The 27,366-nt window shown below is 40.6% G+C and overlaps 1 protein-coding gene across 4 annotated transcripts in view; it reads left to right on the top strand.

Annotated features, from left to right (window-relative positions):
* The window catches only part of PIK3R1 (phosphoinositide-3-kinase regulatory subunit 1), a 51,414-nt gene extending 42,949 nt beyond the window's left edge, over window positions 1–8,465 (top strand). For 3 of the 4 annotated variants that reach the window (XM_075838857.1, XM_075838863.1, XM_075838876.1), the window contains 9 exons: window positions 1,407–1,512; window positions 1,994–2,092; window positions 2,209–2,389; window positions 2,482–2,607; window positions 2,756–2,898; window positions 3,136–3,312; window positions 3,418–3,486; window positions 4,132–4,299; window positions 4,389–8,465. In XM_075838857.1, the coding sequence (XP_075694972.1) occupies window positions 1,407–1,512; window positions 1,994–2,092; window positions 2,209–2,389; window positions 2,482–2,607; window positions 2,756–2,898; window positions 3,136–3,312; window positions 3,418–3,486; window positions 4,132–4,299; window positions 4,389–4,578 (1,259 nt within the window). In that variant the 3' untranslated portion in view covers window positions 4,579–8,465. Of the gene's footprint in view, window positions 1–779; window positions 901–1,406; window positions 1,513–1,993; window positions 2,093–2,208; window positions 2,390–2,481; window positions 2,608–2,755; window positions 2,899–3,135; window positions 3,313–3,417; window positions 3,487–4,131; window positions 4,300–4,388 lie in introns of those variants that run through there. The other variant, XM_075838868.1, reaches the window with a different exon arrangement.
* Window positions 8,466–27,366: the final 18,901 nt, after the last annotated feature.

The following is a 27,366-nucleotide window of genomic DNA, read 5'->3' as shown; positions in this document are numbered from 1 at the left end:
CTTTATTGATGGCTTTGCCGGCTATAGGAGTGCAGAATAGATCCACACAATGTAGTGTACGTGCCGGAGCAATGATGGATAATGCTTTAGTCTTGTGCGGAAAGTACGTTTTCTAGGGGCGTATAGACTTTGGCAATTCGTACTAATTCCAAGCTAGTAAAGACATGGTGATGGTGGTAGGGTCGCCTAGACGGGGTCATTGTGTCCATTCAAAAGTGACGTACAGTAACACTTATGTTGGATCACTAGAATTGAATACATGACCGGCACTCCATGGTTTGGTTCGGACTTCTTTCCATAAAAGCTGCTGCCTTTGCCTATTAGATACTTGTTTTTAAGCTTTGTTGCTTGCGACCACCTGCGGCATTGCTGGGCGCACTTGTACCCACACGGTAGAGAAGAAAGGAAAGTGTCAATGGTACGTGCTGCAGGAGATCAGCTCATCATGCTGCCAGTCGCGGACCGTACCATTTCACACGGTCGTAAAAAGGGAATTACATTGTGCAAGTGATGTTATCCGATGCAGCAGCCAAGTGGAGAAGAAAAAAATAACAACCTTTTTTATTACGTCATTTAAAAAAAAAAAAAAAAAAAAAAATTTATGGCACTGTCAAATGCAAATGTTCCTTCAGTGCAAAATCTGAATATGAGGTTAGTGTTTGGGACGGGTGGCCCATCACTGGTGCATTGGATTGGACGGCTCTGATGATGTAATAGGTTTCTGTGCAGCCCCTTTAAAGGTTTTAAATGAATTCCAAGACACCATTTCAATGGAGGGCTGAGTTGTTATTACAATGTGCAACGCTATGTGGAGCGTAGATGAAGGCGTCCCACCATGTGACAAGTCTGACCCATATTTTGGGGGTGATTTGATGTTTTATATAGAGATGGATGCTCCAGGTAATATTTCTCGTACGTGCATCATGTATTGTGTCCCTCTATAGCTGGCTTTGTTATATATTGTATATGGTGCTGCACATTTCCCTCTGCACTGGCTTCCTTTTTTGTTCCATGCAGTGATCTCCAGTAGAGCCTATTGTTCACAAGAATCCCGCTATAGAGGCATAGGCTGAAAAGATTTAGGGGTTAAATCTCGTGCTTTGTTTCGTTCAGCTGCTGCGATGATACTGAGCCAGATTAAAATGTTGTCTTTTATACAGAGATTAGTGGCAGTCGTATCTGGGTCACAGATTGATGCTTTTAGCAGTGTGACGTGGTGGACTTATTGATGATTAAACATGGGGGTTTTTTTTCTTTTTTTTTTTTTTTTAACCTCCTAAAGTACTTTGATTATTCAATAAGGCCGGTTCTGCCTAGCACTGTGGTTTTGTGTATTGCTGTGAAATCTTGGATCTTTTGCGTCTCACCCTGTCTCATAGGTTTTATTTCTCTTTTGTCTTTTTCAGCACTGCCTCCAAAACCTCCTAAATCCACCACTGCTGTAACAAACAACGGTACTAATCACAGTATGTCTCTGCAAGATGCCGAATGGTACTGGGGCGATATCTCAAGGTAATGCCAATCTCATTGTCTGCTGACCGACTTGTGTTGTAAAGCTCTAGAACTTCTAGGAAGGCTGACGAAGGGGCAGATCATTTATCTAGAAGAAGTGCAATATTTAGTGATTGCGAAGAACTTGTCTAGACCATGACCAGTGGTGGAGTTACATAGAAATCATGTAAATATAGAACTTTCTGTTCAGCCACTCGGGATTCCTTGTAACACCCACTTATGGGTTAAGTGTCAGGGTACTTGATCTCAAAGCATTCGGAGCTTGAGACAGTCAAGCGAATAGTCAAAAATAGTTGTCAGAATGAGGTGTATCGAGCAGCAAATGGCAATATCCTATTGCAACAATTCTGACCCTGTCTAGGCATGCGGTTAGTTTGACACTTCATAGTATTGCGAGAGAAGTTGTTGTGTCGCTCTATTGATCATTGACCTGACGGTTCTTGTCAGAATTATAAATTTGATAAATATTGTTTTACTTTAGGGAGGAAGTCAACGAGAAACTTCGAGATACCACTGATGGTACCTACTTGGTACGAGATGCATCTACAAAAATGCATGGGGACTACACACTCACACTAAGGTGAGGAGGATGTTGTGTGTGTGATGTCTCCAATGGCACAAGCTGTACTTCTTGTACGATCATCTATTTTTATTTTATTTTTTTACACGTGTCACTAACAACTTTTTTTATTTCAGGAAAGGGGGAAATAACAAACTAATTAAAATATTTCATCGAGATGGAAAATATGGCTTCTCTGACCCACTGACCTTCAACTCGGTGGTCGAACTTATCTTCCACTACCGGAATGAGTCTTTGGCCCAGTACAATCCAAAACTAGATGTTAAGCTCTTCTATCCGGTATCCAGGTTCCAACAGGTAAATAAATACAACTTGTCATTGTCCATCAGATCACCCGGTCGGCACTGATCCGGAATAGAGTAGTAATCGTTTTTTTTTTTGTCTTTAAGGATCAAGTAGTAAAAGAAGACAGTATTGAAGCTGTTGGAAAGAAGTTGCACGAATATAACCTCCAGTTCCAAGAAAAGAATCAGGAATATGATAGACTTTATGAGGACTATACAAGGACTTCTCAGGTAAGGCTTCTCATTTCCTGGAATCTGGAACTTTTCATGTACCCGCCGTTTTAATTGCTCAGATCCTCATAAAGTATCTAATGTCTTATATTAGATGTCCAAAAAGGGATAGAATTGCAGAATTTAACCAATTCGTCTCTGTTTGCAGGAAATCCAAATGAAAAGAACAGCCATTGAAGCTTTTAACGAAACCATTAAGATATTTGAAGAACAGTGTCAAACGCAGGAGAAGTACAGCAAGGAGTACATTGAGAAGTTCAGACGGGAGGGAAACGAGAAGGAAATTCAGAGGTACGTGTGTGATGGACAACTGATGTGTGAGGGTGGAAGCTCTCCCTTAATGTTTACTATTCAGTAGGTGTCTGAAGATGGTACAGAACTGAGAGAGAGAACGGTCCTTTCATAGCCATGATGACTGAATAAAATCAGCTGCCGGGCTCGGCTTACCCGGTTTGCCATTCATGTTTTACTATTGCTGCAGATTTCTGTATTAGTAAAACTTTTTTTTTTTTTTGTTTTTTGTTTTAGAATCCTTCATAACTATGAAAAATTAAAGTCTCGAATCAGTGAGATTGTTGACAGTAAACGAAGGCTGGAGGAAGACCTCAAGAAGCAGGCAGCTGAATACCGGGAGATTGACAAACGTATGAATAGTATTAAACCAGACCTGATACAGCTGAGGAAGACCAGAGACCAGTACTTACTGTAAGTGCCGCTCCAGGTTAATCTCTATAGCGTGAAGCTGCTCGCTATGAATATACACATCAGGCCTCCTGACAAATGTATTTTCCCTTTTTCTCTGCACAATAGGTGGTTGACGCAAAAAGGAGTAAGACAGAAGAAGTTGAATGAGTGGCTGGGCACAGAGAATACAGAAGAGTAAGTGTCTCTGTGAGGGTATAGGACTTCTAGTTTAAATGCAATGCCCAGTTCCAGAATGTATTACCAGCTGGCACGGCGTGAAGTTTATTACCATGTGATCTCTTGTAAATGGGCATTCTGGTGACCAAACAAGTGCCATGGATAGCTTGGTTAGATTACCGTCACGTCAATAACTATTTTGTAAATCCTCCTTCTAGCTTGAATGGGGTTAAAATCCACTTAATGCATGGTTTTGAAATCCTTTTCTTATATGAAAGAACAGGTGTAGTGTTCTGATTCCCATGAAGTCACGGCAGAGCGTGAAAACGCAGCAGTTCAGAATTTCTCTAATTTAATAAGAAACTTGGGAATTTCTAGCTAATCTGCCAGATAAATTGTCATTGCACGATAGCTTGGCGGCCACATGTAGCCTCTTAGAGACTTGAAAATGTAGCAGAGCTGAATTCGTCATTTAGAGATTTATTTTCTGCATCATAACTGTCTCAAGATGACACGCACGTTCGGAACGCAGTGAGTTTAGCCAAATGACACTGAACTCTGCTACATCAGATATATGTAGATCCCAATGACCACCACTGTGCTTCACATTCTTAATCCTTTAACTAAATGAGTTGTTTGGTTTTTTTTCCCGCCACTTTTTAGTCAGTACTCCACAGTGGAAGATGAGGATTTACCTCACCACGACGAAAGGACGTGGAATGTAGGGAATATTAACAGAACTCAAGCCGACAGCCTGTTACGTGGAAAGCGAGATGGAACATTCCTTGTACGAGAAAGCAGCAAGCCGGGGTGCTACGCCTGCTCTGTAGTGTATGTATCGCTTTACTATGTATCCCCTCTACTGTGAACATCCTTCATCCATAGACTGTTTATTCACGACTTCTTGTTTTCTATTGCAGAGCGGATGGGGAGGTCAAGCACTGTGTCATAAACAAAACCCTTACCGGCTATGGATTTGCAGAACCATACAACTTATATAATTCTCTGAAAGAACTGGTGCTACATTACCAACACACGTCACTTTTACAGCACAATGACTCTCTCAACGTCACACTAGCATACCCAGTATACGCACAGCAGAGGCGATGAGCACTTCTCAAACTCTGGAGTCTATTCCCACGTTGACAAAGTTGATGCCAGTTTCGGCAAGGAAAAAAAAAAATCCTAAAGCTCCCTCGTCCGCCTACTTCACAAGATTGAGCTGCAGTATCAAAGCTACCTTCAGATGAGATCAGAGCTTTCTTTCGCCATGGAAGCAGGAGATGAGCGTTAAGCTGTGAATGTATGTTTCTAAGCTATTGTGCTCGCTATGTTAAGATCGAGAAGCACAGCAACAGAAAGATATGCTATTATAAGCCGATCTCCCGGCCTGCAGGCACCGCGAGGCCTTCACCATGGTGCTTGTTTACGTTCTATTGAAGCTTTACCAGCTTGAATGTTGGTCACCGCAGATCCAAGAAGCCAAGGTGTCTTTGCTAGAAAAGTACTGTTGTGTTTGTGTTTTTTTAATTTTTTTTTTTGTGAGGGGAAAATACCGTTCCATAACAGCCTTTCAAGGACCAGTGGCATATTGCTAAGTGGATCTACCCACACAGCCTTGTGGATTGTTTAATTTTCCCAAAAAAAAAGATTTCAAATGTAGCAAAACGGCACTTCGGGAGATATTTGGATAATAGAACCTTTATGAATTTGCTTCAAGCCAAGTGCCAGGAAGTGTTTTATTAAGACTTTACGATGAAAAGAAATGAATTCTGTTAAGAGAACTTATTTAATATGGACGATGACAGGATGGAAACTGATAAACAGTATATATATATAAATATATATATGTACATAGCAATGGGGACAAGCTATCAAAAAGAAACCTATCAATACCAAACTGTCGTTTTATTTTGCGGACTGCTGAATCCTTAATGCTATGCAACATCCATTTTCTTTAAGCTGTTTTTTTTTTTTGTTCTTTTTGTTATTTTATATGTACCAATAACATACCTTTTCTGTCCATGAAATGTTACTTTTTGTTAGTTTTTTTTTTTTGGTGTGTTTATCAAATGTGCAGTACGTTTGTCGGGGTAGGAGTGGATGGTAATAGCTGAGGTGCGTAGAATCAGGGGAATTTAAAGAAGAGCTATTTTACCATAAACCTTGTATAGAGTAACTTGGCATTATGCCCAAGATTAAAGAAGAAGAAGAAAAATATTCAAAATTCATTACAAATATTTGATTAATGCATTGTTGGGCAGTGCCTAATGAGCTTCAAAGCTGCTTTTTTAAGAAAAAAAAGAAAATAAACCTTAAAGATATATAAATATATAAACGTAATAAATCCGGGTTTGACAGTGTTTTATTATGGTTGGTTTCTAATCATGGTACTTGGCGATATGCTTTGGGGCATTCTTGTCCTCTGTCCTTACTACTTGTGACTAGGTAGAAAGCCTGCACAAACTTTCTGCCTCCTGCTCAATATGAACGTGACAACCCCCATCATTTCAATTGTGTAGCATGCGAACCCTGCCATAAGTAACTTCACTGCAATGGTTTTAGAAGAAGCTTTTAAGACGTGTTCATGAATTATGGTCAGAATCAGGCTTTTGTTCGGAGGGGCAAACTTTTTGTATTTTTTTTTTTTTTCGATTTAAAAATTCTATAATTTTTCTGTATAGAAATGTCTGCCCTCCATAAGTCTTATTGGTAAAGATTACAGATGAGCAAGAAATACTGTGGGATACAAATGTCATCTCTGTACATTTTTTATTTTTTTTAACTTTCTTGGCACTTTCTCTACTGCTTGTTCCCAGGCCAATTGTTTTAAGTGTATCCTGACTAATGGCTCTGGAAAGCAGTGTCACGTACTGCTTGAGTTTTGTATTCTATAGTATTTGCAATTGCCTGCCTTGTATTTGCTAACATTATCGCCATGTGATATCTCACATTAGTCCCTGTACATTGCTTTGCCTTCTAGACCAGGAGGAATTGTGCTCGGTAGTCTTCATGCAAGTTTGTTAAATTGTCCACTTTCTCCAGCTTTGGATTCCCAAGGCTTGTAAGATGAGTTTTATTAATACCGTACATTACGTATTCTGAAAAGCAAGCTATACTTTTATAATAGCGGGTCTGCGTTTTTCCAGACTCCATTTCGTTTTAGCAAAATTTTTGGCTCGTGTTAAAACGTCATTATCCAATTTTAATCTGTAGACTTTCTGGAAATTATTTGGCCCAGTACTTATGCTTGACAAATTTGTTCCGTGGCTATGAACTATTTGGTACTTGGATTATACACCATTAGATAATTTAAGGTTATAAGACAATTATTTTTCATATGCAGTTTTGTTTCCTCCTTTAAGACTCCGGGAAAAGCATACGTGAGTAGTTTCCCGATCTAAGCCATATTTTGTTTTTCCCCCGAACGTGGTTGTATTTTTTTTTTTTTTATTTTATTTTTTTTTTAAATCTCTCATACCATTAATAGGTGAATGGAAGAGGTTTTCTTAAGATAAAATAAGTTTATGAATTTCACATGCACTACTCATCAGATTCAAGGTACACCATGCAGATTTCTGAAGCACAAACTAATGTATTCAAGTTTCAACAAGGAAAATGTAAAATAAATGTATATTGTGTTTGGGTAAGACTAGAAGTATCCATAGGCTGAATTGTTTAAAGCGGTTGCTGAGGATTAAGGAAAGTCTAACCCCCACCCACCCATAGAAAGAGTGTCACTCTTAACCATGGGCTGTGTCTGGTATTGCAGTTCATCCCCATTCAAGACTGGCTCTGTTTTTGGCAGATAAAAAAAAAAAATCAGACCCTTTTACTTAATCCTGTGTAACCCCTTTTAGATACCGTGATTATCCATATTGCAGTAGGAATGGTCTACAGGGCGACTAAACCTACAATACAAGTTGATGCTTTCGAAAAAGGGGGTTTCTTTCATTTTCTGCTTAAGTCTAAGACGTAATTATGTAAAAATCAGCTCTTGATATCAAATACAAACCCGTTCTTATATGTTGTATAGAAGGCAACTTGAATTTCTGCTTTGGTGGCCCTCTTTATATAGACAACCTTCAGCACTCTAGACAGCGCTGATCTATGTTCCATATGGTGCTTAGCTCAAAAGGTGCTGACCATCTATAATGCAATTAATGGAGTGCCAAAGCCTACCTGTCCCTACGGTGAATGGTCTTCAAACCCAAGTAACCTAAGACACAAGTCTATTCTCTATGTGGAGAGACTAACAACTGTGTTAGAACTTAAGATATCTGAATGAACTAGCTCAATATGAAACCATTCTGATCTTTAACTGGCCTTAAGTCTCCACGTGGCTGGCCTCAAGGAATGTTGCCTATATGGAACTCTCAGATATCTTCAGTGTTGGCGAGTTGCTGCTCCTTCATGTAAAGGCACTTCTCTTTTAGGCTTAGTTTACATTGAACTAGAAATGTTGAAGTCTCTACTCCTTTTCCAGTCTCTACAGTTTGCTGCCCATAATGTAGGCTTGGTCATGCATGGGGTTGTCCATTTTTGGACAGACCTCTGATGATCAGGATCTCTTGAAATGGGCAGCATTGTGCTCCATGCCTGGCAGAGGCGAAACATGCCAAATTTTATACCATAAATAACAGCTTAATGCGTCGATATTTCTGACTCGCTATGTCAATGATTTCATATTATTTGTCACCGTATGACTGCATTAGCTGGCCAATGTGCTGCTATTTTTTATTCCTATTTCAAACAAAATTATGTTCAATGTTTATACAACATTAAAAAAATGACTTTGTTAAAACATCATTAATTCTTTGGTCTTTTGTATGGGAGGAAAGGATGGGTTAGTAGTAATTTGCCTTTACAAGGCAATTAATAAAGTTGTGCCTCTGAAACTTTGAGCTATAGCTTTGATAAAGCTCCTGTCTCGTTTTAAGTTGCTTTAAAACATTGTATTAGACCTTCAAACAAAATAAAGATTGTTTTGAAAACTATCTTCTGTGTCAGCAACTTATTGTACCTGCAGGTTCAGCCTAAAATATTATATTGGGGCAGATTTATTGTTAGGCCAGAATTGTGGTGCAAGTTGTGCCTTTTTTTTTTTTTTAGACTTCTTTAGTAATTTGTGACAAAAATAACATATTTTTGTGCCTCCCTAGACACACTTCAAAAGTGTTCGAAAAATGTCACTGCTTAGTAGGAAGGGCTGGAACCTAGAAGTTCCCATTTCCCTACAACCTCCCCTTTCTAGGCTAAATTTATATTACCAGATATCTTTCCTAATTGGTCAAAAAATTCACTCATGAGAGGTTTTGTTGAAAATGTTGTGGTGAGATTGGGCCAAAAAGCCCCTAAAAAAAACATTGTGTAGCATTGCCTTTTGTGAAGAGACCATCCTCCCCTAAAAAATCCATTCTAATATTTAATTTCCTCCCTCTCATGTAGGTCTCCTAGGAGGCATCTATTTGGTTTCCCACTCCTCACAGACCTTAACCCCTTCCCGACATTTGACGTATGGGTACGCCATGGAAAGCATTGACTTCCCACATTTTGCCGTACCCATACGCCAAATGTTTGGCACCGGCTCAGAAGCTGAGCCGGTGCCATCATCGTCGGATCTCAGCTGTATCTTACAGCTGACATCCGACTAACGGCGGGGACCGAAATTCGCTTCGATCCCCGCCATTAACCCCTTAAGTGCAGCCGTCAAACGCGATCTCTGCACTTAAGGTGTTTGCAGCTCATCGGAACCCCAGCAATGAAATTGCCGGGGTTCCGGTGGCTGCAATGGCAACCGGAGGCCTAATACTCTGCCTAGCACAGAAACTGGTCAAGATCCGCCCGGCGGCGGAGCCTGATCGGCTTCCGTAGCCGCCGGCAAGATGGCGCCGGGTCAGGAGCTGATCCGGCGATGGTAGTCAGCTGTATGTTACAGCTGACATCCACCTGTATGTTACAGCTGACATCCACCTGTAACGGCAGGAACCGGAGCTAGCTCCGATCCCTGCCATTAACCCCTTCGATGCAGCAATCGAAAGCGATTGCTTCATCGTAGCGGTTACTAGCAGATCGCCAGTCCTGACAGGCAATCGGGACTGGCGACTGCTGCTATGGCAACAGAAGACACAATGGTCTCCTGCTATGCCATTACGGAAGCAGATTAGGCCCCTCCGGGAGGCAAAGCCTAATTGGCTTGCTGTCAATGAATAACTGATTGATCTAATACATTGCACTACGTAGGTAGTGCAATGTATTAGAAAAAAAATAAATCTGACAGCTGGACCTTCAAGTCCCCTAGTGGGACTTGAGAAAAAGTGTGTAAAAAAAAAAGTGAAAACAATAAAAGTTGCAAGTAATAAAATAAGAGTAAAAGGGGATTGCGTTTTATTAAGTCCTTTTATTATTGAAAAAATAAAATAAACCATACGTATTTGGTATCGCCATGACCGTAACGACCTGAGGTACCAAAATATTATATTTATTGCACGCGGTGAACTGCATTAATAAAAAACGTAAAAAACTATACCAGAGTTTGTTTTATGGTCACTGACCTATAAATATTGGAATAAAAAATGATCAAAAAGTTGCACGTATTCCAAAAATGGTACCTATAAAAACTATAGCTCGTCTCGCAAAAAACAAGCCCTCAAACAGCTGCGTCGACAAAAAAATTAGTTATGGTTCTCACAACTTGGCGACAGAAAAAATACATTATTTTTACAAAAGTAGTTTTATTGTGCAAAAGGTTGCAAAACATAAAAAGTCCTATAAAATAGGTATCGCCGGAATCGTACTGACCCACGGAATAAAGTTAACATGTAATTTATAACGCTTGGTGAACGCTGTATAAAAAAAACCTAAATAAAACTCTGCCAGAATTGCGTTTTTTTTTGTTTACCTGGCCTCCCAAAAAATAAGGTAAAAGGTGATCAAAAAGTCGCATGTACCCCAAAATGGTACCAATAATAACTACAACTCGTCCCGCAAAAAAAAAGCCCTCCTACAACTACGTCTATGAAAAAATACAATTAGTTATGGCTCCAATAAGTCAGGAAATAAAAAATATGCAGTTGTTTGAAGAGGCGATTTATCAAGGACCAAAAATTAGGGAACCAGGAAAGGGAGGGCCCAAACATGTCCGCTGGAAGCGCCAGTGCCCGTATTATACCAGGATAACACTTTCCCAGCAAAATTCCCCAAACTGCAAAGGTGCGGAGTGTGGACCAAAAGGGGCATAAGAGAGGACGCCATATATCAGTGTGACACCGGCCTGTGCAGAAAGGATTCTTCACAGCGTAACACACATCTATGGAGTATTTTATTGGTTTTTTACCCCATTATTATACCACCTGACTATGCCCCTGATATACTCTGCCCAGCTTACATGTGCCCCCACATTATAAACGGAAACACCAGCAATACTCAAATAAATCTACTACCAAGGAAAATCAGCTCTCCAAAAGCCAAATGGCGCTCCCTCCGCTCTGAACCCTACAGCGTGCCCAAACAGCAGTTTCCTTCCACATATATGGCATCGCCATACCCGGGAGAACCCTTTTAACAATTTTTGGGGTGTTTGTCTCCAGTGTCATAAGCTGGGCATGACATATTTGCCACTGAATTGGCATATCTAGGGAAAAATATACATTTTTTATTTGCACCATCCGCAGCGCATTCATTTATGGAAAAGACCTGTGGGGTGAAAATGCTCACTACACCCCTTAATAAATGCCTTGAGGGGTGCAGTTTCCAAATGGGGTCACTTCTCAGGGGTTTCTTTTTATTATTTCACATCAGAGCCTCTGCAATTGTGAACCAATACTTTGTAAATCGCCAAATTAGGCCTCAATTTCACATGGTACTCTCTCACTCCTGAGCCCTGTCGTATTTCAAGGCAGAAGATTAGGGCCACATGTAGGGTGTTTCTAAAACCGGGAAACACCGCATAATAATTAGAGGGCTGTCTTGTTATGATGGCACAAGCCGGGCACCACATATTGGCATATCTATGGAAAAAAATCCCATTTTCACTCTGCAACATGGAGTTCACACTAATTACTACAAAACACCTGTGGGGTTAACATGCTCACTACGCCCCTAGGTAAATGCATTGAGGGGTGTAGTTTCCAAAATGGGGTCACTTCTGGAGGGTTTCCACTGTTTTGGTCCCACAGGCGCCCAGAAACCAATCCAGCAAAATCTATACTCCAAATGGCGCTCCTTCCCTTCTGAGCCCTGCCGTGTGCCCAAATAGCAGTTTCTGACCACATATCCCCGGGGTATTGCCGTACTCGGGAGAAATTGCTTTACAAATGTTGGGTTCTTTTTTTTTTCCTTTATTTGTTGAGAAAATGAAAAATGTTGCGCTAAAGCTACGTTTTATTGAAGAAAAAGGATTGTTTTTATTTTCACTGCCCAATTCTAATTCTATGAAACATCTATGGGGTCTAAATGCTTACTAGACCCCCTAGATGAATTCCTCAAGGGTTGTAGTTTCCTAAATGGAATCACTTTTTGGGAATTTTTGTTGTTTTGTCCCGCAAACCATTCCTGCTAAATGTGATCTCCAAAATCCAAATAGCGCTGTTTCACTTCTAAGCCCCGCCGTGTGTCCAAACAGCCGTTTATTACCACATGTGGGGTATTGTTTTACTTGGGAGAAATTGCTTTACAAATTTGGTGGTGCTTTTTCTCCTTTAGTCCTTGTGAAAATGAGAAAATAACTGCTAAACCTACATTTTCTTTGAAAAAAATGTAGATATTAATTTTCATGGCCTAATTCCAATAATTTCTGTAAAAAACCTGTGCGGTCAAAATGCTAACTATACCCCTAGATAATTTCCTTGAGGTGTGTAATTTCCCAAATGGGGTCACTTTTGGGGGATTTCCACTGTTTTGGCACCGCAAGAGCCCTTCAAACCTGACATGGTGCCTAAAATATATTGTAATAAAAATAAGGCCCCAAAATCCACTAGGTGCTCCTTTGCTTCTGAGGCCGGTGCTTCAGTCCAGGCCACATGTGGGATATTTCCTAAAACTGCAGAACCTGGGCAATAAATATTGAGTTGCATTTCCCTGGTAAAACTTTCTGTGTTATAAAGAAAATTGAATTAAAAATTAATTTCTGCAAAAAAATATGAAATTTGTAAATTTCACCTCTACTTTTCTTTAATTCCTGTCTAAAGGGTTAAGAAACTTTCTAAATGCTGTTTTGAATACTTTGAGGGGTGAAGTTTTTAAAATGGGGTGACTTTTTGGGGGTTTCTTATATATAAGGACCTCAAAGCCTCTTCACAACTGAACTGGCCCCTGTAAAAATAGGCTTTTCAAATTTTCTTGAAAATGTCAGAAATAACTGCTAAAGTTCAAAGCCTTGTAACATCCTAGAAAAATAAAAGGATGTTCAAAAAACAATGGCAATCTAATGTAGACATATGGGGGATGTTAATTAGCAACAATTTTGTGTGTTATAACTGCCTGTCTTACAATAAGATACATTTAAGTTGAGAAAAATGCTAATTTTTGCAATTTTTCGCAAAATTTTGGTGTTTTTCACAATTAAATACTGAACATATCGAGCAAATTTTGCCAGTAACATAAAGTCCAATTTGTCACGAGAAAACAATCTCAGAATCGCTTGGATAGGTAAAAGCATTCTGGAGTTATTACCACATAAAGTGAAACATGTCAGATTTGAAAAATGAGGCTTGGTCAGGAAGGTCAAAAGTGGCTAAAGAGGGAAGGGGTTAAAGAGGCTCTGTCACTAGTTTAGTAATGCCCAGTCTCCTAGCTAATCTAATAGGCACTGTCACACTGATAATGCGAGTGAAAATTCCCAAAACCTTTATTATTTTAAAAGTTATGAGCTTTTTTCCTAGATATGCGAATGAGCCTATACTTGACAAGTGGGCGTCAACTGCAGCAATTCTCCTGAGGTGGAGCTACCTCACAGCCTCTGACGCTGTCCTATCAGCATGAAGCTGCTTCACACAGTGTGAGAGACTGAGGCTGGAGGGAAGGGGGATCACTTCATATAGCCATATCTTGGGCTGTGGATCACCTAGAACAGTGGTTCTGGTGGCACATGAAAGATGGGATTCTAGTTCTAGCTGTGAAACAACTGGAGGTATCACCAGTTGAAAAGAGTTGGAAATTGAGGCTGTATACTCTATGATCACACTGTGTTGCTGGGCTGGGCAGAGAAGCTATGTGCTGATTGTACAGCGTCATACAGAAAACATTACATTGCCCAGACTGAAAAGAGAGAGTAACCTCCCATTTGGCAAGTACAGCCACATTAGCATATTTAGAAAACTGATCATAATTTTGCAAATAATAAAAGTTTTTGAAAAAAATGACACTGTAGTTATCAGCATCATAGCGCCTATTAGATTAGTTCGGAGATAGGACATTAATGAACTAGTGACAGAGCCTCATTAAAGAGGCTCTGTCACCACGTTAGAAGTGCCCTATCTCCTACATAATCTGATTGGCGCTGTAATGTAGATAACAAGTGTTTTTTATTTTGAAATTCGATAATTTTTTCACGCGCGTGAATCTGATACGCTCGTGTAAACGTAGCCTTAAGTCTTGGTTCCTCATGTAAAAATCAAGGGCTTTAGGAGAAGATGCATTATTTTTGGCTTTGCAAGACTAATGCAAATTTCTTGAAGTCCTGACAAGTTGGCAACCAAGAAAGAAAGCATTGATGTTATAACTTCCATGAACATACCAAAAACAAGGTCATTTCCTCTCATTTTATAGGTTTCACTACTCCCACAATGCCCTTCGGTCCAATGCCCTTCCACAACACATCGGTTTTCGTAAATAATTGTATTCCCCACAAAATAACAATTCCGGAGCATCTTTTCTTAGAACTCTACGTTGTACCATTATTCTAATATTCCTTTATGGAAATGTATGAATAAATTGACAACTGGGTGTTATCAGATAAGGGTGTGTCTAACAATGGCCATTTAGTGGTGACCGTGAGACTGTCCAGGGAGATGCACATTTGACAAGGAAAACGGACACCCAGTTAGTTTATTCATACATTTCTAGGAGGAATAACAGAAGAACATCACAACACAGAGTTCTAAGAAAAGATAATCCAGTATAGTTATTTGTTACTAAAAATAGACCTGTCAGAAGGGCTGACCGTTCCTTTAACCCCCTCAGGGTATGCACGCACGGCTTATTTTCCGAAGTTTTTTGGGCCGTACACGCCCCGAAAAACCGCTTAAAATACGCGGGCTGAACGCCTCAAAACATCTGCTCATTGATTTCAATGGGAAAAACAGCCTTTCGTTCCCATTGGGCGTTTTTAAGCTGCCGTTTGAAAAAACGGCGTGTAAAAAAACACCACTTAAAGAGAAGTGCATATCACTACTTGAGCTGTTTTTGGAGCCGTTTTTCATTTTCAATAGAAAAACAGCTCCAAAAACATCCGTAAAAAAAACCTTTTTCCCTCGAAAACCGCTCTGTATTTTACAGCCATTTTTTTGTTTAGTGTGTGAACATACCCTTAACCCCTTAACCCCTTAACGCTCAGTGACGTACTATTACGTCATGGAAAGCACCCTGTTCGCGCTCCATGACGGAATAGTACGTCTCGGGAGTAACGGCCGTTTCGGCCGTCCTCCCGACACATACAGGAGCTGTGACAGCTGCTGTCTCGTACAGGAGCTGTCACAGCTCCTACAGCGGGGACCGATCGCTGTGTCCCCGCTGATTAACACCTTAAAAGCCGCGTTCTATAGAGATCGCGGCTTTTTAGGGGTTAAGCTGCCATCGCCGGCCTGCTACACGATAGCGGCCGGCGATGGTGACTATGGCAACCGGACACCAAACAATGGCGTCCGGCTATGCCATAGACGGAAGCCTAGTGGGTCCTGACAACGTCAGGACCCACTATGCTTGCTGTCAGTGAGTAGCTGACAGTTCTAATACACTGCACTACGCATGTAGTGCAGTGTATTAGAATAGCGATCAGGGCCTCCTGCCCTCAAGTCCCCTAGTGGCACAAAGTAAAAAAAAAGTTAAAAAAAGATGTGTAAAAATAAGAAAATAAAAGATTTAAAAGTATTAAAAGTAAAAATCCCCCCTTTTTCCCTTATCAGTCATTTATTATTAATAAAAATATATAAACAAACAAATAAACTATACATAATTGGTATCGCCGCATCCGTAACGGCCTGAACTACAAAATTATTTCGTTATTTATCCCGCGCGGTGAACGCCGTAAAAGAAAATAATAATAAACCGTCCCAGAATCACAATTGTTTGGTCACTTCACCTCGCAAAAAATGGAATAAAAAGAGATCAAAAAGTCGCATGTACCTAAAAATGGTATTGATGGAAACTACAGTTCGTTACGCAAAAAATAAGTCCTCGCACGGCTTTATTGATGGCAAATTAAAAACGTTATGGCTCTTAGAATAAGGTAACACAAAAAGTGAGTGATTTATTACAAAACGTATTTTATTGTGCAAACGCCATAAGACATAAAAAAAAACTATAAACATCTGGTATCGCCGTAATCGTGTCGCCCTGCAGAATAAAGTGAATATGTCATTTATAGCGCACGGTGAACGCTGTAAAAAAAATAGAATAAAAAAACAATAGTAGGATTGCTGTTTTTTAGTCACCGCGCCACCTAAAAATAGAATAAAAACTGATCAAAAAGCCGCATGCACATCATGAAAACTACAATGAATTCCTCAAGGGGTTTAGTGTCCAAAATGGGGTCACTTTTGGGGGGTTTCCAATGTTTTGGAACCACAAGACCTCTTCAAACCGGACATGGTGCCTAATAAAAAAGAGGTCTCATAATCCACTGGGTGAGCCTTTGCTTCGGAGGCCGGTGCTTCAGTCCATTACGGCACTAGGGCCACATGTGGGATATTTCTCAAAACTGCAGAATCTGGGCAATACGTATGAAGTTGCGTTTCTCTGATAAATCCTTTTGTGTTGTAAAAAAAATGGTATAAAGAGGATTTTCTGACAAAAAAAAAAGTACATTTCACACCTACTTTGCTCTAAATTCCCGTGAAACACCTAAAGGGTTCATAAACTTTCTAAATGCTGTTGTGAATACTTTGAGGGGTCTAGTTTCTAAAATGGGGTGTTTGATAGGGGTTTCTAATATATGGGCCCCTCAAAGCAACTTCAGAACTGAACTGGAACCTAAAAAAATAAATAAATGAGGCAATACTTCGCTTCTTACATTATACTGATAATGAGCCATGCCCACCCCGAGGTGACCCCAGTTTTGACCGTTTGTATAAACGGAGACCCCTATTAGACCGTTTCAGTGCCCGGTTTTCCCAAGCATACACCCCCGAGAAGTGTATTTCTATTGATGAGTCCCTGGTACATTTTAAAGGGCGGGTTCAATTCCGCGAGTACCTGCCGGGTAAGAGGGCAAGGTATGGCGTGAAGATATATAAGCTGCGAGAGTGCATCAGGGTATACCTACAAATTTAGGATATATGAAGGAAAGGCCACCCCCAAACCAGACTGCTTCCTGGACTACAATAGGTACATGGGAGAGGTGGACTTGTCAGATCAAATCCTGAAGCCCTACAGCACCATGTGGTGTGGTATAAGAAGCTGGCCGGGCACATCATACAGATGGCTTTGTACAATGCGTACGTGCTACGTCGATGTGCAGGCCAGACGGGAACTTTCCTGGAATTTCAAGAGGTGATTATCAAGAACCTAATCTTTAGGGACCAAGAAGGGGTGGCACCCAGTACTTCTGGAAGCGGGGCCACACGCATCGTACCAGGGCGGCAACACTTTCCAGGAGAAGTTCCCCAAACTGGCAAGAAGGGAAAAAGTCAAAAGAGGTGCAAAGTCTGCTATAAGGGATGACACAATATATCAATGTGACACGTGTCCCGAATAACCAGAGCTCTGTATGAAAGAGTGTTTTAAAATTTCTCATACATCCCTTGGTTTATAATTTACCCCAATTTTACTTACCCTGACGCCCCCCCGCACAGCTTATCCCCCCTCGTCTTTCCCCTCTGAGCCCTGCTGTGTGCCCAGGCAGCTGATAACAGTCACATGTAGGGTATTGCCATACCCGGGAGAACCCACATTACAGTTTATGTGGTGTAGGTCTCCGGTCAAAATGCTCACTACACCTCTAGATGAATGCCTTAAGGGTGTCGTTTTTAAAACGGGGTCGCTTCTTGCGGGTTTCAACTGTACTGGTACCTCAGGGGCTTCTGCATACATGATTTCGCACTAGAAAATCCCCAGTAGGCCAAATGGTGGTCCTTTCCTTCTGAGCCCTCCCATGGGCCCAAACGGCAGTTTATCACCACAAATGGGGTATTGCTGCACTCAGAACAAATTGCGCAACTGAATGGGGTATTTTGTTTCTTGTGAAAATAAGAAATTTTCAGCCAAAACGACATATTATTTGCAAAAATAATTTTGTTTTCATTCCCAGCCCAATTCAAATAAGTTCTGTGAAAAAACTATGGGGTCAAAATGGTCACAACACCCATAAATGAATTCCTTGAGGGGTGTAGTTTCCAAAATGGGGTCACTTCTGGTGGGTTTCTATTGCTTTGATACCTCTGGGGCTCTGCAAATGTGACACGACACCCGAAAACCAATCCAGCAAAATCTGTGCTCCAAAGAACAAATAGCGCTCCTTTGCTTTTGAGCCCTCCCATGGGCCCAAACAGCAGTTTATCACCACAAATGGGGTATTGCCGCACTCAGGACAAATTGGGCAACAAAATTGAGTATTTTATTTCTTGTGAAAATAAGAATTTTTGAGCTAAAATGACATATTATTGGAAAAAATATATATTTTTTTCATTCCCAGCCCAATTCAAATAAGTTCTGTGAAGAAACTATTGGGTCTAAATGGTCACATTATCCATAAATGAATTCCTTGAGGGGTGTAGTTTCCAAAATGGGGTCACTTCTGGTGGGTTTCCATTGCTTTGATACCTCTGGGGCTCTGCAAATGTGACATGGCACCCGAAAACCAATCCAGCAAAATCTGGACTCCAACAAACACACAGCGCTTTCCTTCTGAGGCTTCCCATGAGCCCAAATGGCAGTTTATCACCACAAATGGGGTATTGCCACACTAAGGACAAATTGGGCAACAAAATGGAGTATTTTGTTCCCTGTGAAAATAAGAATTTTTAATAAAAAATTACATCTTATTGGAAAAAATGAATTTTTTTTTAATGTCACAGCCCAATTGAAATAGGTGTTGTGAAAAAACTGTGCTGTCAAAATGCTAACAACAACCATAAATGAATTCCTTGAGGGGTGTAGTTTCCAAAATGGGGTCACTTCTTGTGGGTTTCCATTGCTTTGATACCTCTGAGGCTCTGCAAATGCGACATGGCACCCAAAAACCAATCCAGCAAAATCTGGACTCCAACAAACACATAGCGCTCCTTTCCTTCTGAGCCCTCCCATGAGCCCAAACGGCAGTTTATCACCACAAATGGGGTATTGCCACACTAAGGACAAATTGGGCAACAAAATGGGGTATTTTGTTCCCTGTGAAAATAAGAAATTTTGATCATAAATGACATTTTATTGGAAATTGTTTTTTTCATTTCACATCCCAATTCAAATACGTGCTGTGAAAAAACTGTGTGGTCAAAATGGTAACAACAACCATAAATGAATTCCTTGAGGGGTGTAGTTTCCAAAATGGGGTCACTATTGGGGGATTCCTACTGTTTTGGCACCTCAACACCTCTTCAAACCTGGCATGCTGCCTAAAATATATTCTAATAAAAAAGAGGACTCAAAATGCACTAGGTGCTTCTTTGCTTCTAGGGCTTGTGTTTTATTCCACGAGCGCAGTAGAGCCACATGTGGGACATTTCTAAAAACTGCAGAATCTGGGCAATACATATTTAGTAGTGTTTCTCTGGTAAAACTTTCTTTGTTACAGAAAAAAAATGAATAAAATTGAAATTCAGCAAGAAAAATGAAATTTGCAAATTTCACCTCCACTTTGCTTTAATTCCTGTGAAATGCCTGAAGGGTTAAAAAAACTTTCTAAATGCTGTTTTGAATACTTTGAGGGGTCTAGTTTTTAAAATGGGGTGTTTTATCAGGGTTTCTAATACATAGGCCCCTCAAATCCACTTCAGAACTCAAGAGGTACCTTAAAAAAAAGGCTTTTGAAATTTTCTTAAAAATATGAGAAATTGCTGTTTATGTTCTAAGCCTTGTAACGTCCGAGAAAAATAAAAGAATGTTCAAAAAACGATGCCAATCTAAAGTAGACATATGGGAAATGTGAACTAGTAACTATTTTGGGTGGTATAACCGTCTGTTTTACAAGCAGATGCATTTAAATTCTGAAAAATGCTATTTTTTTCAAAATTTTCTCTACATTTTGCAATTTTTCACCAATAAACACTGAATATATCGACCAAATTTTACCACGAACATGAAGCCCAATGTGTCACAAGAAAACAATCTCAGAATCGCTTGGGTAGGTTTAAGCATTCCGACGTTATTACCACATAAAGTGAAATATGTCAGATTTGAAAAATGGGCTCTGAGCCTTAAAGGAACAGTGTCATCACAAATTATTTTTTTATATGTTAAAGATGTTAGTGCTTTATTAAAAACGTTTATATTTATTTGTGTGTTTGTGTTTAACTTTTTCTTATTTTTACACTTTTTCTTCCCTATGGGGGCTGCCATTTTTTGTTCCATTTCTGTATGTGTCGATTAACGACACATACAGACATGGAATACGGCAGCCACAGTCCCACAGGGACTGCGAACGGCTCCCGTCCCATTGACTTCTGTGTACGGCGTCTGTGTGGGAACTGCGCATGCGCCGCTCCCACACAGTCCAATTCGAAATTGGCGCCGTCCGGCGCCATTTTCCTGTGGACCGGAAGTCGCGGCCGGACAGTAATATTACTACTTCCGGTCGCGGCTTCCGGATTTGTGCACTTGGACCAGCGGCAGCAGACGGAGCGGACGGGCCGGAGGGAGCCGCGGCGGCAGGAGCAGGTAAGAGATTTCAATGTATGTTCGTGTTTGTGTGTGTTTACTACTGTATGTAAACCTACTACACTGTGTGTTAGCTCAAAAAATGGCGACACACAGTGTAGGAGGTTACACCGTTCAAACCCCTCGTTTATCCCGGCACTAGCCAGGATAAAGGAGGGGGGGATGCTGAGAGCTCACTAGAGCGAGGGCTTTTTACCCAATTTTGCAATGCTGCAATTTTGGGAATAGCTCCATCTAGTGACCAGAAATGGGAAATGTTATAAATTAGAATTAATTTATAATATTTCCTGACTCGTGAAAAAAATAAAAAAAATTTGAACAATGTTTAATCACCCACACACTAAATGTTTAATTTAAAAAAAAACAACATGTTTTTCTGGCAACACATTACCTTTAAGGCCAAAACTAGGCTGCGTCCTTAAGGGGTTAATGACCAGGCCAATTTGAGTTGCCTTCCAAAAGCCATAACTTTTATTATTTCTTCGTCGACGTAGACATATGAGGTCTTGTTTTTTGCGGGACAAGTTGTAGTTTTTCATGGCACTATTTATTGTAGCACATAATGTACTGGGAAGCTGGAAAAAAAAATGGTCGGGTGAAATGGGCAAAAAACTGCAATTTTTGGGGTAGTTTTGTTTTTACGGCGTCCATCAGGCGGTAATAACTACATATTCACCTTATTCTACAGGTTGATACGATTACGGCGATACCAAATTTAAGTTTTTATGTTTTACCATTTAAAAAAAATAAAAATAAAACTATCTGCTAAAAAAAAATGTGTCTCCATATTCTGATTTTTCCATCAATTTAGCGGTGTGAGGGCTTACATTTTGCGGGTCGAGCTGTGGTTTTCACCCATACCATTTTGGGGAACATGCAACTTTTGTATCATTTTTTTATTCCTTTTTTTTGGAGAGCGAAGGTGAAGGTTTTTTTTATATATATGTGTGTGTAATATATATATCTATAAGGATAAACAAGCAGCACCGTTCATCAAAATACGTACAGCCAGGGTGCAAGGTCTCGTTTGGACATATGACCAATGTCCCAAATACCAAGTAAATCCTTTCAAAATACGAGACTACACTCCTTGATAGTGAAAAAAGTGGATTTATCCACCGCATGTGGTGAATAAATCTACTTTTTTCACTATCAAGGAGTGCTGTCTTGTATTTTGAAAGGATTTACTATATATATATATATATATATATATATATATATATATATATCGTATTTTTTGGACTATAAGACTCAACTGACCATAAGACGCACCCAGGTTTTAAACAACAGAAAATAGGGAAAAAATTGAGAGCCAACATTTTTTTTTTTTTTTTTTTTTTCATCGATTGAGCGGTGTGAGGGCTTATTTTTTGCGGAACGAGCTGTAGTTTTATTGACACCATTTTTTTGGTACATACGATTTTTTTGATCACTTTTTTCTCTATTTCATATTTTAAAGGGAACCTGTCACCAGCATTTTCGGTATCAAGCCAGCAATACCTTGTGAAAGTGAGTGAAAAATCATTGTTAGCTAACCTATAAATATGTTCAAAGTCGGCTCTGTACCTTTAGCATTCCGGTTTTCAGTGGTCCCGCGCTGTATGCAAATGAGCAGAAAAGAGTCAAATCTTCACTCAAAGAGTCAGATTTTCATTCCCCCGGCGTTTCAGAGTTGGCTCCGCCTCCTTGTTTTTGATTGACAGCTTCCCTCACTCCACTGCACATGAAATCCCGCGCTTGCGCATTGAGACAGTTATGATGTATAACATACGACGACGCGCCGCATGCGCAGTTAAATATTTCAGGATGAATGAAGCAGGGAAGGGTGGTGAGGCACGCATGCGCGAGATTTGAACCGAGAGTTCGGCAATTAGGGCTGTACAGGCGGCGTACGTGGGCGGAGTTAAGATCCTGCGTCACAAAGCTAAAATTAATTACCATAAAAGGCGGTAAAACTTGAAATGACAATATTTCGGGCAAGAGGAGGACGTGAGGACAGAAGAACACATCAATGAACTATGGACAGCTGCGGCCACTACAGGGTCAGGACGTTTTATAAGGTAAGATGGTGATGACAGGATCCCTTTAAGCACTAAGGTGACCAAAAAACTATTTTGATGTTTTACATTTTTAAACTCACCGTGCGAGCTAAATAATGGTATAGTGTAATAGATCGGACTTTTACGGACGCAGCGATACCAAATTATTAATTTTTTTACATTGTGCTTGGGGAAAAAATGAGAAAAGGTTTTCTTTTGAACTTTTAATATATATAGATTTTTTTTTACACTCCTGAAAATGTAACGAACATTTTTTTTTTCTTTTACACATTTTATTAGTTCCCCTAGGGGACTTGAACCAGTGGCTACTTGGTTACATGTGGAGTCAATGAAACAGCGTAACTACGCTGTTTCCCTAACTCCCATAGTAGTAAATGGCAGTTACGGAAGCAGCGTAGCGGGGTTTAGGGGGCCATCTCTAGATATATCTGCGGGTCATGCATCTATCTGACATTTATGACATATCCTGTGGAAATGTCATAAATGTCCTTCATAGAAAAACCCCTATAAATGCAGCGGTCGCTATTGACCACGGCATTTAACTAGTTAAAGGGGGTTGCCATAAAACACATTTATCCCCTATCCACAGGATAGGGGCTAGATGTGAGATCGCTGGGGGTCCCACTGCTGGGATCCCCAGCGATAAGGAGAACAGGGGACCGAAAGTCACCCAGAGCGCTACATGAGAAATCTGGACTTCCGGATTCTGTGTCCGGCTTATCTGTTCCGCAGCTCCATAGAGATCAATGGAGAGCCACTCGCGCATGCGCAGAAGAATCCCATTGATCTCTATGAAGCTGCCGGACACAGAACCCAGAAGTCACAGCTTCTCGTGCAGCGCTCTTGGTAACTTTCGTTCCCCGTTCTCCTTATCGTTCACACATGTATCCCCTATCCTGTAGATAGGGGATGCATGTGTTTTATGGCACAAGTCCTTTAAACTGCCAGGAACAGCAAAATTGCTGTTCCTGGCCGTTAGAGCAGCGTGTCAGAAGCTGACACCTGCAGTGTATGGAGCGGGTTCAGCGCATGAGCACGCTCCATACATCACCCCCCTTCAGCTCCACTATGTGCCGGCACGTGATGGGTCGGGAAGTGGTAAAGTAATGACACGGTCATGGGGCCCAGCGATGCCGGGTCCCTTGACTGCGGACTATAAGACCCAGGGACTTTTTAGCAAGATTTATTCTTACTAAAAACTGCGTCTTATAGTCCGATAAATATGGTATATATTTTATTTTTTTTTACGGTGTTCACTGAGCGGGTCAATCTATATTCTGATAGTTCGGACTTTTACGGACGCGGTGATAAGTTATGTTAACTTTCAAGTTTTTTTTAACATTGCTTTAGGGAAAAAATGGGAAAAGGGTCTTTCTTTAACTTTTAATATTTTGTATTTTTTTGGAACATTATAAAAAACGTAAACTGTTTTTTTTTTATTTTTTATTAGTCCACCTAGGGGACTGGAACCAGCGAACGTTGCATCACTTGCATGATATACTTCAATGCTAATTTATTGCGGTATATCGTGATACTCTCCGTCTCCTTAGGGCTTCAAAGGAGTACGAAGATGGCAGACCTGGGGGCCTTTATGCCATGACAACCATCGTCACTGGCCGATCCCATTGCGGGGGGCGCGATGGCGTGTTTGAGGGGGCGCCCCTTTGATTCCAACAATTCCGCGGTCGCAATTGGCCCGTTGCAGTGAGGTGTCTGCTGTATAACACAGCGGTCGCCCGCTAAGTATGGAGCGAGTGAGCCGGCTCCATACTTACCCTTAACAGCAACCACGTACATGTATGTGGTATGTCGTTAAGGGGTTAGTTTGCCTGGTTGCTGCACAAGCTCCATTTCAAATAGAGTAGCAAGGATTTCCACATTTTGCACTGCTGGGGACTAACCATTCTGAAACGGATATATGTTTAAGTTGGAGAGGATCACTTTATAATTTTAGACTGTACACATACCACACACTAGAGGTTCAGTTAAGAAAAGGGATTTATGACTCCAACCATTATTAGAATGGGGAAACAACAATCTGGATATAAACTAGAAATGGAAGAAAAGACATTATATTGTTCTGTACTCATGAGCAGGCCACAAATAAACTGGAAGGGGCGAGTAATTCCATACATACGGACTCTTGGTAGGACTGGCTCATATATTGCCAATGGAGATGGTAGAACTGATTTATCAGGTTTGAGATTCACAATCGATTAAAGTGATTCACATTTTGGAGAATTGAAGCAGAGATTTTTGTGATTCACTCATCTTTGATAGCCACATTAACATATTCCAAATTTCTAAAGGGCATTGTGGGTTTTTATCTAGCAGAAATCCTTCTAATGCGCTGAAGGCTGGTGTTGGCAGTGATTTCTTAATTGTGCCCTTCACCTGTTTGGCATAGTTGAACTCCTGGCCAGTAGGCACGCTTTTCTAATACCATGGAACACATTCTATTGCATTAAACAAATACAGCAAGCGGAGTATTGCTCAAGGCATGAAGAAATGACTGGAATCCAGTGAAGCTTCCAAATTAATTTAATGTACGTAGCAGTTCAAGGTAACGTTAGTAAGTCATCACTAATTCATATGTGAACATACCGAATTGAGTTTTGTTTTTTTCCCTCATTTAATTTTGGAGATAGAAAATAATAGACACAGTATATAGTATTGAACAGATGTGATCTTAATGTTTCTCTGGCAATGTCGTACCACATGTTGCTGATGGAGTAAGTAAACATGGCCTAAAAGGTGTTGTCTGAGAAAATACAGCGCAAACTAGCTGCAGGAAAGGTGAGAACAAATGAAGCACAACACACCTATTAAATCTGCTCAAGCACCAACTCTCTGATCGTCCCCGCCGGTCTTTGTGTAATTGATAACGCGCTGTTCATACATGTGATCGTTGCAGCAAATCATTGGCCCCAGTGGTGATGTGCCGTTCTCCTTAGCATCACCACTGAGGCCAGTGATTGGCTGCAGCGACCACATGGAAGAGCAGCACGTCATCGATGCAGGAAATGTGAGCTAAAACTGCTGGGGATTGGCCCTGGAGTGGCAGGGAATTTATTGTATTCGTAAGGCTCGTCCACATGGGGCGTAATTGCTGCGTTTTTTTCCGTCCGGAACTGTGGACAGAAAAAAACGCAGCAGCATAGTGGATCAGATTTAACAAATCTCATCCACACGCTGCAGAAAAATTCCGACCAGAAATTGACCTGCGGTGCATATTTTTCGTAGTACAGCATGTCAAATCCTGCTGCGGAAAGTGGACTGAATTGCTGTTTTTCAGAGGAGATGTCACCATCTCCCAGCATTGAGAAAAATGCAGAAAAATATGCAGCATTATTCTGCAATGAAAACCGCAGGAAATAGTGCATTTTTTCAGCAGCGGAAAGTCTGCTAATTTCAACGGAATTGCTGCAGAAATTTTCTGCAGCAATTCCGTTGTGTGTGGACAAGCCTGAATTCTCTTGGGCAATCCCTTTAAGGTCTCTGGGGGTAACCCAGTCCAGCTATAATAAAATAAAAATAGTTCCGCACACCTCTGCTGGAAAGAACGACTGGCAGAGAAAATGGTTGGTTCTCTAGGTAGTTAGGGGATAACTGCTTAAATGTTTTAGTCCCATGCAACTTATGCAACAATACGTACGCTATCTAGCCAACGTTTCTGGATACCTGACCATCACAACTACAGTAGTGTTTAAAAAAAATAGCAGTACAATATCATTAACCTAATAAATCACTGTTTTAGACAGAAGTGATATTTCTACATAGCAAATAATTTACTTCTAAGTGCAGTAGAGTAGTAGAAAAAAAACCCAGAGCCAACAACTAGGACATGCATGCCGCTCATTCTGAGTCATTGAAACATTAATTGTAAGGGACTTGTTCAAAATAATAGCAGTGATGAGTTAAACTGGTGAAGTCATTCATTCTGTGGAATAACAGGTGTCAATGTTGGCCCTTATTTAAGGTAGGAGGGTGGCAAACGTTGCACATGTTGGTTATAGTGCATTTCCTTCTGAAATACTGCCGAAAATGGGTCATTCCAGACATTGTTCTGAAAAAAAATACATACTTTGATTAAAAAGTTGATTGGAGAGGGAAAAACTTATAGAGAAGTGCAGCAAATTATAGGCTGCCCAGCTAAAATGATCTCAAATGCCTTGAGGTGGCAACCAAAACCTGAAAGACACGGAAGGAAGCGGGAAACTAATGTTGGAATGGATCGAAGAATAGCCAGAATGGCAAAGGCTGAGCCAATGATTATCTCTAGAAAGATCAAAGAAGATCGGACGTTACCAGTGAGTACTGCTACAATCAGAAGACGATTAAGTGAAGCCAAATTACCAGCAAGAACTCCCCGCATAGTCCCGTTGTTGGAAAAAAGACATGAACTGAATAGGTTAAAATATGCCAAGGAACACATTGACTGGACCAGAGAGAAAGTGCGCAACATTTTGTGGCCTGATGAAAGCAAAATTGTTCTTTTTGGGTCTAGTGCCGCAGATAGTATGTCAGACGACCTCCGAGCAATGAATTCAAGCCACTGTACACAGTGATGACAGTAAAGCATGGTGGTGAAAAAATCATCACATGGGGATGTTTCTTATACCATGGTGTTGGGCCTATTTATCCCATACAAGGGATCATCAATCAGATTGAATATATCAAAATACTAGAGGAGATGATGTTGCCCTATGCCGAAGAAGAAATGCCCTTGAAATGTGTGTTTCATAATGATAATGACCCAAAACACACCAGTGAGCGAACAACATCTTGGTTGCAGACAAACAGGATTGAG

This window comes from Rhinoderma darwinii, chromosome 1 (assembly GCF_050947455.1).
Source record: "Rhinoderma darwinii isolate aRhiDar2 chromosome 1, aRhiDar2.hap1, whole genome shotgun sequence".
Lineage (NCBI taxonomy): Eukaryota > Metazoa > Chordata > Amphibia > Anura > Rhinodermatidae > Rhinoderma > Rhinoderma darwinii.
Note: the sequence above shows the minus strand (reverse complement) of the source record. Positions and strands in the feature narration are given on the sequence as shown.